Source organism: Staurois parvus, unplaced genomic scaffold (assembly GCF_062004578.1).
Source record: "Staurois parvus isolate SC_StPar_1 unplaced genomic scaffold, SC_StPar_1.0 ptg000476l, whole genome shotgun sequence".
Lineage (NCBI taxonomy): Eukaryota > Metazoa > Chordata > Amphibia > Anura > Ranidae > Staurois > Staurois parvus.
This window is the reverse complement of record NW_028318272.1, coordinates 5,518,453-5,538,666: the sequence shown is the minus strand read 5'-3', so window position 1 is coordinate 5,538,666 and position 20,214 is coordinate 5,518,453. Positions and strand designations below refer to the sequence as shown.

The 20,214-nt window shown below is 41.5% G+C and overlaps 1 protein-coding gene across 1 annotated transcript in view; it reads right to left on the bottom strand.

The window, feature by feature from the left end:
• Positions 1–327: 327 nt before the first annotated feature.
• NOD2 (nucleotide binding oligomerization domain containing 2) overlaps positions 328–20,214 on the bottom strand; it is a 110,636-nt gene continuing 90,749 nt past the window's right edge. Inside the window, exons 9-12 of the mRNA XM_089689491.1 lie at positions 19,460–19,543; positions 11,158–11,241; positions 7,854–7,937; positions 328–560 (exon numbers count right to left, since the gene is read on the bottom strand). Of these exons, the coding sequence (XP_089545617.1) occupies positions 485–560; positions 7,854–7,937; positions 11,158–11,241; positions 19,460–19,543 (328 nt within the window). The 3' untranslated portion in view covers positions 328–484. The remainder of the gene's footprint in view (positions 561–7,853; positions 7,938–11,157; positions 11,242–19,459; positions 19,544–20,214) is intronic.

Sequence of the window (20,214 nt, the reverse complement as noted above, 5' to 3'; positions counted from 1 at the left end):
ACTGAAGGCACCAAATACTTAGCACTCCTTTAATGGTTTCTTCTTCTGTGTGCCAGTTTTTGGCCATATTCGTTTGCCTGCACGATACATGTGCAGGAGGCTGTCATCCCGGCACAAAGAGATGGGGCCGGATGCTGTAAACTGAGCTGTGCAGAGATCGCTGAGACCAGGCAGGAAGATGAATTTTTTTGCAGAAGAATCATTGTGTGTTTCTTCTGCAATGAAAAGCCTGCCTGCTCCTAGTCAATAAACAGCAGAACATTATTTCTGCTTTAAGTAAATCATAGCAGGTCTGAATCAGGAAAAAACTCAGCTACCACGAATAAATAGATTATGCTTCAATTTCGCTTTATTTATACATTTTATACTTTGTCCAGTCCAGAACCTGTGAATTTGAATTTAGATCGTAGAAAAATAGTGTTTAAGTGTGATTTGATATCAGGCTATTATTTAAATTGGAATCCACATGGGCTCAGTATGTTGTTTATCCTTCTATAAACAGACGTTCCAGCTGGTCAAATGTCTCCATGTCTTCTCTTGACAGGTTGGCTCCTTTCAGCCTAGAGAGAAACACACAACCCATAGTATAAACTTAGCTACAACATATTTCTGCATAAAATAATTAATGAATTAGCAAATACTGACCTCAAAATAAAAAATTAAAATATTTCACCAAATGCTACATTTTAGTACACTACTCAAACAAATGTCTGATTCTTTAAACTGAATCTGCAAAGAAAGCCTTTTATTGTTTTTTTCCACGGAAAGAATGCAGAAACATATTTTCTTTAGTTTTATATGGCAAACATAAAATGTGTCAAAACATAATGAGGTGCTGTGCATTTTCCCTTTTTGCCTTTGCACTTAGTGGTGGTTAAACATTAAAATGACAAACCAGCTAATGTGAATCACCAGCGCTGGGTATCCTGGGTGTATGTCGCACATTGATGCCCCAGGTCCCAGGACCATGACTGTACACTTTTTTTTTTTACACCTGATTACATCAAATATGCTCAATTGGGTGGTTGTGCTGGGGGAATATTCATTGGCCATTGAGGGGAATTTTTTCTTGGAGAGGATTCTGGCTAGGATCCTTACACACTGACCACTACGCTCTATACAATATGTACTTCTGATGCCTGCATTCTGTTTAGTACTCACTCCTGACCCTTGAACTCTGTGCATTATGTACTACTGACATTTGATCTCTGTGCATTATGTACTCCTGACATTTGATCTCTGTGCATTATGTACTACTGACATTTGAGCTTTGTGTATTACACACTCCTGACTCCTGCACACTGTGCATTACATATGCCTTACTTCTGTATTCTGTGTACTATTTACTCCTGACTCCTGGCATACTCATGACATACTCCTAACCCCTGTCCTATGTGAGTCCTGTACTCCTGACCCTTGCACTCTTACATAGTTAGTCAGGCTGAATAAAAGACAAAAGTCCATCCAGTTCAACCATTAAAAAAAAAAAGAAAATTATAATCCTATACCCACAGTTCATCCAGAGGAAGGCAACCCCCCCCCCCGGCAAAGCTTGATCGAATTTGCTTCTGCAGGGAAAAAAAATTCCTTCCTGATCCCCCGAGAGGCAGTCGGATATTCCCTGGATCAATTTTACCTATAAATGTTAGTATCCAGTTATATTCTGTATATCTAAGAAACAATCCAGGCCTTTTTTAAAGCAATCCACCGAGCTGGCCAGAACCAACTCTTGAGGGAGTCTATTCCACATTTTCACAGCTCTCACTGTGAAGAAACCTTTCTGTGTTTGGAGATTAAATTTCTTTTCCTTCAGAGGTAAAGAGTGCCCCCTTGTCCTCTGTGATGACCTCAGGGTGAACAGCTCTACGCCGAGTTCACTATATGAACCACTGATGAATTTATACATGTTGATCATATCCCCTCTTAATCTCCTATTCTAAAGAGAGAATAAATTCAGTTTCTCTAATCTTTCCCCATACCTGATCTCCATGCCTCTTATAAGTTTGGTTGCCCTTCTCTGTACTTTCTCCAGTTCCCCAATGTTCTTTTTGTGAATTGGTGCCCAAAACTGAACTGCATATTCCAGATGAGGTGTTACTAATGATTTGTACAGGGGTAATATGATATCTCTCTCTCTGGAGTCTATACCTCTTTTAATACAAGAGAGGATTTTGCTCGCTTTAGAATCTGCAGCTTGGCATTGCATGCCATCATTAAGCTTGTGATCTACCAGAACTCCCAGATCCTTCTCCACCATTGATTCCCCCAGTTGTACTCCCCCTAGTATGTATGATGCATGCAATTTTTAGCCCCCAAGTGCATAACCTTACATTTATCAACATTAAACCTCATTTGACACAAAGTTGCCCAATTAAACAGCACATTGAGGTTGGCTTGTAAGTTGAAGACATCCTGTAAGGACGTTATTTCGCTGCACAGCTTGGTGTCATCTGCAGAGACTGAAGGTATTTTTGATACCTGACCCTATATCGTTTATAAATATATGAAAAAGTAGGGGTCCCAACACTGAACCTTGGGGTACACCACTTACAACCCTAGACCATTCAGAGTATGAATCATTAACCACTACTCTATACATTGCATGCTCCCGACTCCTGCACTCTGTACATAACATACCCCTGACCCTTGCATTCTGTTTTCTACCTACCCCTGCACTCTGTTGTTACATATCTCTAACCCCTGCAAGCTGTGCTTTATATGCCCCTGATTCCTGCATTACATAATCTTTACCCCTGCATGCTCTGCTTTACATGCTCCAGACCCCTACATTTGTTATGCTACACATCCTGAATTGCATACCTTGTACGTTACATATACTCTTTGTGCTATGTACTCCTGACCCCTGCACTCTGTGCATTACATACTCCCTATCTCTTCAATTCTGTGTGGTACATACTCCTGACCCTTGCACTCTTTGCATCGCATGCTCCAAACCCCTGCAGTTTGTGCAATACACACTCCCAAGCCCTGCACTCTGTGTATTACATGCTCTTGATGCCTACATTCTGTGTGTTACATGCTCTTGACTCCTACACTCTATGCTTTAAATTCTGCTAACCCCTGCAATCACTGTACTACCTACTCCTGATCCCTGCATCTTTTGCATTACATATCCCTGACCCTGCATTCAGTGCACTACCTATTCCTGGTCCCTGCAAGCTATGCGTTACACACCCCTAACTAGTGATGGGCTGAACTCCCCCAGGTTTGGTTCGTGGTCGAACATTCAAACTTAATGCAAGTCTATTGAACTTCAACTGGTAAATTCAAAAGTGCCCATTTTGAAGGCTTATATACAAGTTATTGGCCATAAAAGGGGTATGGGGACTCGGGTACTGCCCTGAGGGACATGAAACACTGAAAAAAAAATACAGTTTTTAATGGGGCAGTCATTTTTCATTGCGTAAAGTGAAAAAAAAAAAAAATTCCTTTAAATATCATGCCTGGGAGGTCCCCTTAAACTACCTACAAAGTTGCACATCTGTACAATGTACAATGTATAGAACCTGCTGTAGCAGGACTGACATTTTTTTAAAAATGCTGTTTTTAGAAAAAAAAGAAAAAAACAGCATGGGGTCCCCCCCCCAATCCATACCAGACCCTTTATGTCTCGTTTGGAAGCTTAGGAGGGACCTCACAGTGAAAAAAAAGTGCATGGGGTTCTTCCTAAAAGCCATGCCAGGTGCTTTAGACCTACTAGGACTTTTAAGGGAACCTCACCTGCAAAAAATGAGGGGAGGGGGGGAGTGCATGGGGCTCCCCCTAAAAGTCATACGAGGCCTTTTATACCTAGTAGGACTTTTAAGGGGAACCCAACCCTCAAAAAATGGATGGGGGGTATGGGGTCCTACCTAAATTCCTCCCAGAAAAAGAGGGGGGGGGCAAATGAGCATCCCCCTCTCCCTCCTTGTGGCTTACCAGGCCACGTGCCCTCGACATTGGGATGGTGTCCCCATGCAGATTGGGACAAGGGCCTCTTCCCCACAACCCTGGCCGGGTGGTTGTGGGGGAATGTGGGCAGGGGAGCTCATTAGCATCTGGGTACCCCTTTAAATAGGTGGGCAACCTGATGCTGCCTCACCCTTGTAAATGAGTAAGGGGAACTTGTATCCCTACCCATTCACTAAAGGGCTAAATTGAGTAAAACATAAAGAGACCAGTCTTTTGAAAAAATCCTTTATTGAACAAAAAATGAAAGTCCTTTAGTAAAAAAAAGCCAAAAAAACAGTTCCAGCGTTGTAATCCATCATCAATCACGGCATTCAGCGTTGGCACGACAACGACTTTCCGAAATAAAAAAAAAAGACAACGCCTCGCTGACCCATCCGCACCTGCCGAGCTCTCGCCTCAATCTGACATTTGCCGCTCAGATGTAAACAATTGGGCAGATCTAGTGGTGACGTAACTACTAGCTCCACCCAATTGTATTGTGAATGGCCAAAGCATTGCACCTGACCTGTAGTCAGGTGCATTGCTTTGACCAATCACAATGCACTGTGAAAGCCCCTAAAGCCCCTTTACCTCTTGTGTGTTCCCCCGAACACACGAACGGCCGATGTTCGACTCGAACATCCAGAACATCACTACCTCTAACCCCTGCACTCTGCAGCACCTGCCAGAAGGGGACACCACTCCCCGTAAGTAACAGTCTACAACAGTAAGTTACAACTTCAATATCGCACGCACGGAGGTGGCATTTGCATATATTGTTTGAGCCAAGCTGGCTAAGTAAGTGCATAAAGTAATCCCATTCCCTGAGCTCTTCTTTAATGCAATTCTAAGTATAAAATACTGTTGTATGTTACGTAGACCTTACTGCTGTAATTTTTTGTTGTGTTTAATATCTCAACAGTTGCTGGTTGTAGTTCCCAGCATTTTGTTTAACAAAATCTTCCCTTAAGGTAGGCTTAGACAAAGTCTTTGCTAAATATCTAATTCTGCTCAATATCTGATGCCGATGAACTTCTGCCCTCCAGCAAACTTTGGTTTGGAGCAAACCACCTAAATTCACTGCAAGTTTTCACTGTCACAAACCAAATTGTTCATTCCTTTTTTAAATGATCATATTTACATATTTAGCCTCCCTGCCTGGTCCAAATTACTAATGGTGCTGATGTAAGCTTATTTAGCAGTGCGGGAAGCAGTGTTGATGCACAAAGGGCAGTGGGCCATGCCAACCAGTAAGGTTTCAGTTTTTACTAGGCTTGTGTTTTGAAAAGAGATCAGTGCTGATTAGTTATCACTGCACTTTTTATAAAAATAATGTGAGTGCAAAGCGCAATTATTTACTTGTTATATGCAGTTTTAGAAACTTACATCCTAACTCCAGGTTGACTTTATATAGTTTGGGCCAAGTTCGCCCAAATTAACTATTTCCTTTACTAACAGATGCGTCCGCTGGGAGCGCTGTATAAATGTATTAGCTGCAACACAGTATACAGCACAATTTTCCGGCAGCAGCATTTGGAATTCTAACCTGATCCTGGAAAAAAAGCTGAGTTGGGCTGAGTGGTGCTCAGCCATTCATAGAAGCCTTGTATTTTATGAATGCATACAAAGCCTCCTCTGATTGGCTAAGGTGGAAAAGCCGGCAGATAGTAGGACAGATGACGTCAGGATCTCCACCTTAGCCAATCAAGGGAAGCTTTGTATTCATTCATAAAATACAAGGCTTCCTATGACTGATGCTCAGCCCAACTCAGTTTTGTTCCAAAATTTGGTCTGGAAGTCCCTGTCCTGCTTCTGGAATATAGTAATACTGTAAATACTGTATGTAACTGATGCTATGTACAGTTAGTGCAGAATTTCCAGCAGGCACATCCATTAATAAAGGAAATAGTTTGTTTGATCCACCATGGCCCAAACTAACTACTTAAAACCATAGTAAACCTGAAGCGGACAATGCACTGTAAAGACTGCAAAGACAGCTCTGCAGACTGATAAAGAGAAGTCTATTGATTCCCCCATCCATACTAAACAGCATAGATGGCAGAATCTCCCTCTGACAGCTGGCATGAATGCACAAACAGTAGCTGCATTTATTTGGATGCAGCCATTGTTTGGCAAACAATTTTCTGCCTGGCTTCTTTGAATTTCAGATCAAAGGATGTAGAGCAGGAGAATGCCCACAGGGCCACCCACAGTTTAAATTTCAGCCAGATCATGAGGACTGAGAATGATCAGCTTAACTATGATAACCCAAACTTTATCTTTCTACTACTTGACACTTACAGGTGAAACTCAAAAAATGTGAATATCGTGCAAAAGTTCATTTATTTCAGTAATGCAACTTAAAAGGTGAAACTAATATATGAGATAGACTCATTACATGCAAAGCAAGATAGTTCAAGCAGTGACTTGTCATAATTGTGATGATTATGGCGTACAGCTCATGAAAACTCCAAATTCACAATCTCAGAAAATTAGAATATTGTGAAAAGGTGCAATATTCTAGGCTCAAAGTGTCCCACTCTAATCAGCTAATTAAGCCATAACACCTGCAAAGGGTTCCTGAGACTTTAAATGGTCTCTCAGTCTGGTCCAGTAGGAATCACAATCATGGAAAAGACTGCTGACTTGACAGTTGTGCAGAAAACCATCATTGACACCCTCCATAAGCAGTGAAAGCCTCAAAAGGTAATTGCAAAAGAAGTTGGATGTTCCCAAACTGCTGTATCAAAGCACATTAATAGAAAATTATGTGGAATGGAAAAGTGTGGAAGAAAAAGGTGCACAAGCAGCAGGGATGACCACAGCCTGGAGAGGATTGTCAGGAAAAGGCCATTCAAAAGTGTTGGGGACTTTCACAAGGAGTGGACTGAGGCTGGAGTCAGTGCATCAAGAGCCACCACACACAGACGGATCCTCGACATGGGCTTCAAATGTCATATTCCTCTTGTCAAGCCGCTCCTGAACAACAAACAACGTCAGAAGCATCTTACCTGGGCTAAAAAAAAACAGACCCGGTCTGTTGCTCAGTGGTCCAAAGTTCTCTTTTCTGATGAGAGCAACTTTTGCATCTCATTTGGAAACCAAGGACCCAGAGTATGGAGGAAGAATGGAGAGGCACACACTGCAAGATGCTTGAAGTCCAGTGTGAAGTTTCCACAGTCTGTGTTGATTTGGGGAGCCATGCCATCTGCTGGTGTTGGTCCACTGTGCTTCATTAAGTCCAGGGTCAACGCAGCCGTCTACCAGGAGATTTTGGAGCACTTCATGCTTCCTTCCACAGACGAGCGTTATGGGGATGCTGACTTCATTTTCCAGCAGGACTTGGCACCTGCCCACACTGCCAAAAGCACCAAAACCTGGTTCAATGACCGTGGGATTACCGTGCTTGATTGGCCAGCAAACTTGCCTGACCTGAACCCCATAGATAATCTATGAGGCATTGCCAAGAGAAAGATGAGAAACATGAGACTGAACAATGCAGAAGAGCTGAAGGCCGCTATTGAAGCATTCTGGTCTTCCATAACACCTCAGCAGTGCCACAGGCTGATAGCTTCCATGCCATGCCGCATTGAGGCAGTAATTGCTGCAAAAGGGGCCCAAACCAAGTACTGAGTACACATGCATGCTTCTACTTTTCAGAGGTCCGATATTGTTCTATGTACAATCCTTGTTTTATTGATTGCATGTAATATTCTAATTTTCTGAGATTGTGGATTTGGGGTTTTCATGAGCTGTAAGCCATAATCATCACAATTATGACAAATCACGGCTTGAACTATCTTGCTTTGCATGTAATGAGTCTATCTCTGTAATGAGTCTACCTGTAATGTACAGTATATGTAACATATGATATTATCTGTAAACAGCAGCTTGGCATTTACCAGATTTCAGTGATAGTGTCGTTATATTTCAAAGCTTCAGCAAATGCAGACACGCCAGTTTTACTGAAATTGTTGTTGGAAATCCTATTAAAAAAAATAGAAAAAAAGCGATTAAAAAAAGTAAATAAAAGTCCTGGAGGTCAGAACCTATAAGTTGCTGTTATAAAGTCTTTGTTTTAAATTAACCAAATGTGCATATTGTTGATACTCAACAGTAACATGGAGACAATTTAAATAGAACCCCATATTGTTTAACATAGAAACCATTAGCAGTCTCATCCTGTCCAGGTCATGATGTGCTAAATATTAAATCTAAATGGATATTATGCCTCTTTTTAAATATTCTAAAAGAATCAGACAGCAAATTACAGAATTACAAATATATAGATGTGAAAGAAAAAAAGCTATTTCAGCTGGCTATACATGGTAAGACATTTTTTTAACATTTATGCTTGAGGTGATTGTAGCCGTATTAGTGCATTTGCGACAGAAACAATTGAGTCCTGTCCGTGATACTTTTTTTATTTACACTAACATACAATTTTGAGGTCCAAGCTTTCGGGGAGTGTCCCCTTCTTCAAGGTCCAAGCAGTACTATACAAGTCACAAAGTTTTAGCAGAACGTTAGAAGAGATGAAAAAAAAAAAAAAGAGGCTAGAGATAAGACAGCAAAAGCAAAAGGGGGGGGGAGAGACAACACTCACATCACAGAGGGAGTCAAGCTTCAGCTGATAGTCATAAAACTATTGGATAATGATTGAGGAATCCCATGTCCAAATTCAGGCCATTATCTCTTGTGTCAAATAGAATTATCATTCTTAGTTCAAACGTTTTTCATTCCTGAATGGATTTGAAATTCCTTTAAGAACTAAAATATTGAGGTCTCCCATTGTGTGGTCTGGTTGTGCGAAATGCTGTCCCACAGGTGTGCAGAGGTCATCTTCTTTATGTTCCTTGATGGTATGTCTGTGCAAACTCATCCTTGTTTGCAACTTCTGTCCTGTTTCACCAACATAAGATCCTTTGCTGCATTTTCTGCACTGGATAAGGTACACAACATTACTAGAAGTGCAGCTGTATGATCCGGAGATATTGAAGATCCCTTTTGAGTGTCTGACACTTTTTGATGGATTGATTTGGTTGCACAGTTTGCAGCGTTTTTTATTGCAGGGTTTGCTTCCATTATTTGTGACATCTTGATCAGAAGGAAGTTTCCAACTAATTAGTTTATTTCTGAGGTTGGGGGGTTGTCGGAAGGCCAGTATTGGGGGTTGCTGGAATATTTATTTCAGAGTTCCATTCTCTGTTATGATGGGTTGTAAATCTTTGATTATTTTTCTTATACCTTCTATTGCTGGGTTGTATGTGATTACTAGAGGTACACGGTTGTTTGTTTTTTTCTCTTTGTACTGAAGTAGATTTTCTCTTCGGGTTCTCAAGGCTGTGTTTATGCTGTTGTTGATAGTTTTGTCCTTGTAACCTTTCTTATGGAAGGTGTCTGCTAGTGTCCCGAGATGTTTATCTCTGTCTCTTGGGTCAGAACATATTCGGTGGTATCTAATGGCCTGACTGTGTATGATGGCACGTTTCGTGTGTTGGGGGTGGAAGCTAGAACTGTGGAGGTAGTTGCATCTGTCAGTGGGTTTCCTGTATATTGAGGTGTGAAGCGTATCATCCCTGATGTATACTGTGATGTCTAGGAAGTTGATGTGTGTGTTTGAGTATTCCATTTTTAGTTTGATTGATGGATGAAAAGTATTGATCAATGAGTAAAATTGTTTTAGGTTTTCTTCACCTTCTGTCCATATGATGAAAATATCATCAATATAGCGATAGTATCTGTATGGTTTTTGTTCCATGCTGTTCAGGAATTTTTCCTCCAGGTCAGCCATAAATAAATAAGCATATTTTATCCAGCTTCAATATCTCCGGATCATACAGCTGCTCTTCTAGTAATGTTGTGTACCTTATCCAGTGCAGAAAATGCAGCAAAGGATCTTATGTTGGCGAAACAGGACAGAAGTTGCAAACAAGGATGAATTTGCACAGACATACCATCAACGAACATAAAGAAGATGACTTCTGCACACTTGTGGGACACCATTTCGCACAACCAGACCACACAATGGGAGACCTCAATATTTTATTTCTTAAAGGAAATTCCAAATCCATTCAGGAAAGAAAAACTTTTGAACTAAGAATGATAATTCTATTTGACACAAGATATAACGGCCTGAATTTGGACATGGGATTCCTCAATCATTATCCAATAGTTTTATGACTATCAACTCAAGCTTGACTCCCTCTGTGATGTGAGTGTTGTTCCCCCCCCCCTTTTGATTTGCTGTGTCTTATCTCTAGCCTCTTTTTTTTTTTTTTCATCTCTTCTAACATTCTGCTAAAACTTTGTGATTTGTATAGTACTGCTTGGACCTTGAAGAAGGGGACACTCCCCGAAAGCTTGGTCCTCAAAATTGTATATTAGTGCAAATAAAAAAGGTATCACGGACAGTACTCAATTGTTTCTTTAACATTTATGAGAATTTATTTGTCAGAACATTCTTTCTTCCCATCACAGAGTTAACTAATTTAATTTGAATTTTCTAATGGGGTGGTACCTAGCATAAGATGAAGTAGAGAAGGAGCACGGGAGCATAGAGAGGATGAGTAGAACATATTTTTCTTAATACAAGAGGGGGAAAAAACATTTTTGAGGAATAAAAAAAAAACTTGAGCTGATTTCAAGGTATGATCTTTATTGCATAGTTTAGCCACAGCAGGTCACTCACTCTGCACTGTCACCAGGATGTCTTTCATCTTTTTAATGAATACAAGGTTTTCTCTGATTGGATGTGGTAGAGATCATGATATCATAAATTGTATTTAAAAAATACAAAATGTTCTGTGATTGTGGCAAAGGACTTGGACGATTTCAGCATCCACAGGTATGAGATGCTCATACTTACATTTGCCAAAGCTGGATCAATATAAGTATGAAATAAAGATCATATCTAGAAGTTTATAATAAAGTTGGGCTTTAAACCATACATGAAAAGTCTCTGCCCTTTATGGTGCAATTGCAGAATACAGCACAGTGCAAATGGAGAGGCAAATGGACAGGCCACATTGTCAAACCAGATGCTTCTTGTCATAACCCTATTAACAAGTGCCCCTCAATAGTCATCCTGACCAGAGTAACATATTAAAGTATGTTCAGGATATTTTGATATGTACACAAGACATGGACTTACAAACCAAATCAACAGTGTAATTCATATTTGATATAATACAATTTAATACGCACTTTAAAATTTTCATGGCATGGTTTTCCTTTAGACTGGCTGCTATTGAGATGGCGTCACTATCTTCAAGTTTGTTGTCATCAAGCCTGCAGAAGAAAGTAAGCTATGGTCATAATAAGGCTTCTCAGCTTTGCCACGTACCCATCAGCAATTGGTTTCCATGCTTACTTCCAGCTTTGATTTAGATCAACATAATAGGACATCATTATCATGTAATGAGGGGATACAGCAAAGGCATTAAAGATGGATCACAGCACAGTATGGAGCTGCCATTTTCCCATCAGTGCAAGAAATGCAAGAAAATCAGTGCAAAAATGTTCATACATTGTAAACTCATTTAAAGCTGAACTCCGGGCAAAAAGGTGAAATGCATATAAGGGAACTGTTGTATCTGCTAAAGGAAGTGTATTTCTGCCCACGAAGTCCTGGGATTTACACAGCTTTGTCATCAAACACAGCCAGCTGGATAAAATCGCTTTCTGTTAAGTAATACAGCAGTGCCCTCTCTTCACCCCCAGACTGCTGATTGGATGGTGAAGGAGCAGCAGCAGGATGACGTAGTTCACGCTGCTCTCTCAAGCTAAAAAATTTTGGCCTTTTACATTGTGGTCCTTGACAGTTTTGTTTTTTTTAGGAGAGAGAACCAGCCCTGGAAAAGCCTGAACTTTTTGATTAAATTGGTGAATGGAGGGCATATACCATAATGGCACATGCCTAGGCCAGCAGAGTTATAATAGGCCACATCAAGTTTCAAACTGCCACAAAAGGCATAATATCAGCCATAAACTGTTTTCCCTTAATCAGTAAAATTACAATCATCTCATTCAAGGTCACTTGCTAAAAATCTGGATCCAGTATAACAAGAAAATACTCTGTGTAAAGTAGACAAGCAAGGTACAGGGGTGTTGCTGTAGACAGCAAAGGGTGTGTGCCTACAGGTTTCAGTGATATAAATCCAGCCTTGCCCTGACATTAATGAAAAGCAAGGTCCAAGCAGCTGAATGCTTGAGACACTTACTGATTCAGATCAGTATACCTAAAGTACCTCTTTAATTCAGGAACTAAAATCAGCAGCTTTCTATGGGGGCACTTGTGCGGGCTTGATCCCGAGCCACCCTGTTTGAGTCTATAGACACGCCCCTTGCTTCCTTGTCACAGAATATGTTCTACAATACCCTGTGAGGAGGGAGAGGGTAGAGAGAGTTGCTGTTCTTGTTTACAGTACAGAATCGAGATGAGGCTCAGGTAGGTATAAGGGGGCTGGGGGGGTGTCCTGTAGCACAAATGGATAGAATGCATTAAGGTGGTTGTAAACCTCAGACATGACATATGAACAAAGCATATCCCTCTATAGTGTGTACTTGTCTCAATTAAGAGCACTATGTGTCATTTCTGTCTGCTGCTTCGTTCCTTTGCTATCAGCAGGAATCACATCTGACAAGGTTTCCTGACATCAAGAGAAAAAAAAAGTGACAAGGGAGGGACCTTGGAAGGGGGTGTGTCCCTTCAATCCAATCAGCTCTCAGAACCCTCCTCACAGAGCTCTGCAGGATGTAACTTAAAGAAGAAGTACAGCCAAATATCTTTTGGCTGTATTTCTGCTGGGATCACAGGAGTTCAGTTCGTTCTGCACACCTGTGACCTGTTTTCAGCTGACTGCAGGATGAAGCCTGCTGTCGGCTGATGTCACTCAGCCTGTTCAGGCTGGGGAAAGATCCCGACTTCAAAGTCAGGATCCACCCCAGAGTCTGGAGCGACACGTGACTCAGCCTCTCAGCGAGCTACCAGTGAACACTGGAGTGGGGGGGTGCAGAGCAGACAAAAATGAGATGGGGGGGGCATGATAAGTGATTAATAATATCAGGAGGCTGCTGTGTTTAAAACCACTGCACTGAGCAGGCAAGTGTGACATGTTTGTTATTAAAAAAAAACAAATACTTGCCTTTAATATCATTTAATGTCAGTTAAAAAATGGAGGTCTTAAAGGGCACAATTATTGGGTTGCACTTTGAACTGATTTGGCCATATAGTCCATCATTAGGCAAAGTAAATTCCTCTTCCCTCTCCCAACCTCTCTCCCACCTATTCTTCCATTCAAAAAAAAGTTTAAAACCCTTTATTATTCACCTAAATCTGCCATCATGTATTGCTCACAGACACTTCTTCCAGGAATGGAGACCAGTCATCCTGAGCCCTTACTGATTGGTCCTGTTGCCATGATGTCATCGCACTACTGCAGTCTTCAAGACCAGAAAAGCCGCTAGACAACCAATAGAAAGTGTTCATGTCATCCAGGATGTGACATGGACACTCTGCAGGAAGAAAGAAGCCTTGGGAACCAGAAAATCATATGACCATGGATTTATGTGAGCAAAGGGGGCTTTTAAGTTTTCTTAACACCCCGGTCACATCAAAGTCAATTTTGAAATCGTGCAACTTACAGTGAAGTCACATGATTTCAAAATCGGGTGACCTGCCGATTTCATTGCAATTTGTAAGACATCTGACACAGATGTCAATGCAAATTGCAACAAAAGTAGTGCATGCACTACTTTGGAAATCGGTGCGGCTCCGACCAAGTTGGAACCGCACCGATATGACCCCTCTAATTGCGGACAGTAGGGTGCGACTTGGTATACGAATTGCAAGTTGCCTGGCATGCAAATCGCATACCAAATCGCACCCGATGTGACCATGGGCTTAAACTAACATAGTGATTAGTTAAGGGAGTAGGGATGGATGCTCAGAGATCAGTTAAAATCCAGCCTAGCCAACTAACAATTTGAGGGATCTGTCCATTGTGGTAACTGAACCATCAAACCAGCATTTTAGAACATCTCTGTGTATAATAATTAGTACTTTCGACTCCAAGATTACCGAAAGTATGAATCTATTGCATTGCCTGAAAAAAATCATCTGGTGTGCTGGCTCAGTAAATCATTGTACCTCTGTATAAATTGGTTTGGGTTTGATATCATTTAATAAATTACAAACTATTATTTTGTAATTGCCTGCGATAAAATGTGAAAAATTCAAATAGTAAAATATTATTCTATTTAGGTGATAGGATATATTGTTTGATTCTGTGCATAAAAGGTGAATTATCAAATCATCCACCCAGGCTTTAACCTCTCTAGTTGTATGATTATTTCAGATTTTGGTGCTGAAAGCGGTACCATTTTTTTGCATGGAAATATGTATTTTTTTTATTGTAGGCCTGTAATTTAGGAATAACTCACTGAAATCTGTCCGAACAAGAATCTAGTAAACATTCCGGATATCATAAAACTTGAAACACAACACCATAAATTATAATTTAATAAATAATCATAAAAAATAATAATATAATAATAATAAATTTAATTAAATAATATAATCAAACCAAAAATACTGAAATTTGAAATATAGGGCCAAGTTCGCACATCGCTGAGCAAAGTTGCAGAATCGTTTTGAGTGTCTGATGATGAATTTCCCCACAAATCATTATCACTCAATTCTGCAAGTGGTTCTGATTTACTATCTATGTTCTCTAGCCGGTCTAAAACCGCTTTTGACATAAAGGGACGCTTTTTGGATGCCATGGACTTTTCTAAGTTTCCAGGCAGAAAGAACATTCAAAATGCAGGCAGGGGACAGGAAAAAGCAGTAGGGACAAAATTTATGTGAAATGTTTTTAAACAGCAATGTTTTACTATGTAATAATCATTTTTTAAAAAATGACATTTTTTAAAAATTTAAAATTTGCCGCTGGTTCCGGTGCCCGTACGTCCCGACGTCACAGGGACCGGAACACGGAAGCCGGATGCCGGCATCGGCTGGAGGAGATGGCCGGGGACGCTGCAGGGGACGCATCGTGGGAGCGAAGGACAAGGTAAGTGCTGCAGGGACTCCCTATGCAATGCTGCATGGTAAGCCCCAGTGTAGCTCAGGGTTACTGCTTTTGGTACTGAAACTTTACCCCGAGCTACACTCGGGAATACCGCTAGGGAGGTTAATAAAGTTATTAGTGGGTAAGTACCTTGAATATCAATTATTATTACTGTATGTCATGTCATCCAGTGTAAACATATTTGTTCATGGTAATACACTGCAGAAGAAATAACTGTGTGATGGTTGTTGTTGAAGCAGTTGTAAAGGCTGATATATATACTTTTTTATTATAATAAAATTGCTATACTTACATGCTCTGTGTAATGGTATTGCATTGAGCGGCCCTTTACTTCCTCTGCATCGAGATCTGTCACCAGCTGTATTCATAAGACACAGCCAATGACCATTCATGTAATGGCCTGTTGCCAGTACCCTGTGACACATGACAACATGACAACACATGACAACTATAAACAATGGATGGCTTCCTTTCATGCCATCCATAGTATATAATTGTGTTGTTAGCTGTAATTGGTTACAGTGTACAGACTGGGCCAATCACAGCCCATCTGTGTCTTCTGATTAGCTGTGGCCAATCACAGCTAATCACAACAAAAACACTGAATTAATCTATTTCATTCAGTTAAATGCTTGCCTATAGAAGTGAAATTCACTGCTATAGGCAATCATAATGTGTAAAAAAAAACAAAATAATACTAATCACTTCCCCAGAGTAGTACAAAGTTAGTATGGTAACATTATAGTATTCTGGTCACAGTGTTTTATTTAAAACAATTTGTAAAAGAAAGAAAGAAAAATTATTAAAGAATAAATAAAAAATGTAAAAATTGGAAAAAAAATCTATACGTATATGTGTGTTTGTATGTATATATATATATACCGTATTTGCCGGCGTATAAGACGACTGGGCGTATAAGACGACCCCCCTACTTTTCCTGCTAAAATGTAGTGTTTGGGCTATACTCGCCGTATAAGACTACCCCTCTTCCAATGCACACCAGTGGGAGGAATAGTGCCCCATCATTGATGTCAGTGGGAGGAATAGTGCCCCATCATTGGTATCAGTGGGAGGAATAGTGCCCCATCATTGATGTCAGTGGGAGGAATAGTGCCCCATCATTGATGTCAGTGGGAGGAATAGTGCCCCATCATTGATGTCAGTGGGAGGAATAGTGCCCCATCATTGGTATCAGTGGGAGGAATAGTGCCCCATCATTGGTATCAGTGGGGGGAATAGGTGCCCCATCATTGGTATCAGTGGCAGGAATGGTGCCCCATCATTGGCATCAGTGGGAGGAATAGTGCCCCATCATTGGTATCAGTGGGAGGAATAGTGTCCCATCATTAGTGTCAGTGGGAGGAATAGTGCCCCATCATTGGTGTCAGTGGGAGGAATAGTGCCCCATCATTGGTATCAGTGGGGGGAATAGTGCCCCATCATTGGTGTCAGTGGGAGGAATAGTGCCCCATCATTGGTGTCAGTGGGGGGAATAGGTGCCCCATCATTGGTATCAGTGGCAGGAATAGTGCCCCATCATTGGTGTCAGTGGGGGGAGGAATAGTGCCCCATCGTTGGTGTCAGTGGGGGGGGGAATAGTGCCCCATCATTGGTGTCAGTGGGGGGGAGGAATAGTGCCCCATCGTTGGTGTCAGTGGGGGGGGGAATAGTGCCCCATCATTGGTGTCAGTGGGGGGGAGGAATAGTGCCCCATCGTTGGTATCAGTGTGAGGAATAGTGCCCCATCATTGGTATCAGTGACACCAATGATGGGGCACTATTCCTCCCACTGACACTTGCTGACCCTGTTCTCGTATGGTGCTGCTGCAGCCAGCATATGTGGTTGCAGCAGCACCTCTACACAGAGCACTTACCTGCTGCTCCGGCACTCAATTTTCGCGGGGCCGCTCGGCTCCGCCCCCTCGCCGGTGATTGGCCGCCTGTGTGCCTTTCCTGAGCTACAGTTCTGGCGGCCAATCACCGGTGAGGAGGCGGAGCCGCGCAGCCGCACGACATCCAGTGGCCGAACTGAAGGAGACGCCGCGCTTCCTGGACCGGATCGTCGTGGGACTGGATCCAGGTAAGAGACGTCAGCCCCTGCAAACCCCTGTACTTAATGCCGCAGCCCCCCTAACATGTGTACCGGCGTATAAGACGACCCCCGACTTTTGAGAAGATTTTCAAGGGTCAAAAAGTCGTCTTATACGCCGGCAAATACGGTATATATATATATATATATATTGACACGGTCACCAGTCAGTGTCCCTGATCACCGCTACACCAGTTATATGATGACGCTGTACTGCATGGTGACAGTATCTGAAAAAAAAATTGTGAAAATATTTTTTTTAAATTTCTTCATTTTCCAAAAACTTATGATAACAAATTACAACTTCAAAAAAGTCGCCATGCCTATTATTAAATACCGCAGACTGTCTACTTTCCAAAAAGGGGTCATTTGGGGGATATCTGTACTATCCTGACATTTTTGGGCTTCAAGAAATTAGATCAGTACATCAATATATCAGGATTGATCGATTTTCAGACATATATACCATGGTTTGTGGACTCTAACTTTCCTATAGACTATATTATATACACTAATTTGGGTTATTTTCACCAAAGAAATGTAGCAGAATACATTTTTTTATTTGCAACATTTTATAACAGAAACAAAGAAAAACTTTCAGTCTTTTTTCGTTCATTTAGCAAAAACATAAAAACCCAGTGGTGATTAAATACAACCAAAATAAAGCTCTATTTGTGTAAAAAAAATGATGAAGATTTTGTTTGGGTACAGTGTTGCTTTACCGCGCAACTGTCATTCAAACCGTGAGAGTGCTTAAAGCTGAAAATTGGCCTGGGCAGGAAGGGGGTAAAAGTGCCCTATATTGAAGTGGTTAAAATATAACTAATGGTTCCTGTATGACAGTACTGTATACATACGTACCATAACCAGTTACTATGTCATAGACAAGCTTCATAAAGCAAACAAAAATATTCCATTACCATCCCATTGCCATTCCCACTGTGAGCTGAAGTCAGGGAGGGGAGCATGTGGGACACAAAATAAATCCCCCTTCATTTGTGTCTCACATGCTCTCCTCCCCAGCACTGCAGGTCACAGTGGGAGGGTTTCAGCCACAGAGGATGTACTGTCAATCCAGAAGGAAGTAGGCATGACTAAGTGTGACTAAGGTCTACATGCCAAGCTACAGACCTGTGAATTAGCAGTGACAATGCTTATAACCAAGCCCCCTGCAACATTTATTTCAAAGAAAGCACAGCCTACATGGGAGTAGCAATTCTGCTCTGAATTCAGGAGCAGTGCAGCATTGCTTCTACCCTGTCACCAGAAGCTGCATTAGGTGGTCTTTACTGACAGGATCAATGGCTATTTGTGGGAGTTTGCAAAGGGGTTAATAGAAAACTGTAAGTATAAATGCATTTATAATTAAGTGCTAAAGCATATATTTTTTGGATGGAAGGCCATAGTTCTATTTTATATCTTGTGTATTGTTAGGTATGTATGTTACTGTCTAGGCAGGTGCAGTATGACCTCCATGTAAGGGTGGGGATGTTGCAGTTGCCCGGCAGAGAGAATGGAGGACCTCCGTATTTGTCATCGGGTGGAATGCTGTCCAATTGGACACTGCCATCCGGGTGGCCCCTGTGGTCATCTTTAATGAGGACAATGCATATAGAAAGCAGTGTCCCACTGCAATTGGCACCCATGTTGCATGTAGCTAAATTAGGGACTGGAACCCACTTGACAGGAAAAGGGTGTCTAGCATAAAGAAAGGTTCCAAAGGAGGGACAGGATAGGGACTGTTGCCAGTACTTCAAAAAGGAAACCTTTCCACTACTACACCGTGCTGCATCTGCCTTCCAGCCATCCCCTCTGCTCCAGGTGCTGCCAATCTCTGTGCATTGCTCTTTGCATGTAATGTATAACCTTCTGTGAGTATTGCTGCCAGTTCTAAGCCACTGCATAGCCTTTGTTACTGTATGTTGGAACATTTGTATTTGATAATACAACTTCTGCAACTTCAACCACTGTGTGGGCTGTGCCTTCCCTCTGGAGTGCCTAACACCTGGGCCCCATAGCCTACAAGTGGATACTCGTCTTGTTTAGTACCCACTCTCGGCAGTGCTATATAAAAACATCCATTAGGAAAATGGACCTCATGCATGACATTCAGCGCTACCAAGGAATTTGGACTCCCTGGTCAGCAATGACAGCACAACACATCAAACCCTGGAGAGTAAGCATATTGCAAATTCAGCAGGTATTCACAAGTTATTTCCTATACCAGTAAAAAGGCTTGAAATCTTACATCTAAATGTGACAGATATATGTAACAAAAGCTTTTTATACTTTGTGGCATCAATAAAAATACAGGGCATACACTTACCAGAGTTCTTCTAGTACCGTGTTTTTCTTCACCATGATGGCCAATGCTTGCCCTCCAATACTTCCTATGTTGTTGCCAACCAAGCTACAATTGAAGAAAGCACAAATGGTTATATATATTGTGATATTTTGGGGGTGAGCCTTGATGCAGGACACCAAAATGTCTGTCACAAAACTCAGTCTTTATTGTGGCTTTAGCAGGTTTGTCTTCAGCCGCATGAAGTAAACATGAACATTTATTCCTATGGCAATTCAATAAAGTCCTGAACACGAAAGATACTGGCTTACTTCAGCTGCATATTGCCCATATAGCACAAAAAAGTCCAGATACATAACAGTAGCAGCAAACATCTAACCCAACCAGCAAGGAATGAACCTCCTTCTGTCTGTACTAAACCTCAGGGATGCTTACACAACTCAGACCCCCTCCTCTTCTATTTTCTTTTCACATTCCCCATTCGTTAACTGTATTTTCTTATAAAGCCTGCTTGCAAAAAACAAGGGGATATATGCCTGCTATCCAGGATATCAGGAGGGGAGAGTATGATTCTCTGCTTCCCTGGACATTCAAACAGAAAGTAAGCGTCATGTTAATGTACCAGGGACCATCACGAACCCACCTTGGTGACGCCTTCAAGCCAGACCCCAACAGCAGCAGCTTCAAAAAGCCACCAGGGAAATAAACAGTGCCTCCAGGTGCCCCGTGTTTGTCACTCAGACAGTGCTGGAAAATGGGAAGTACATAAAAGATGATAC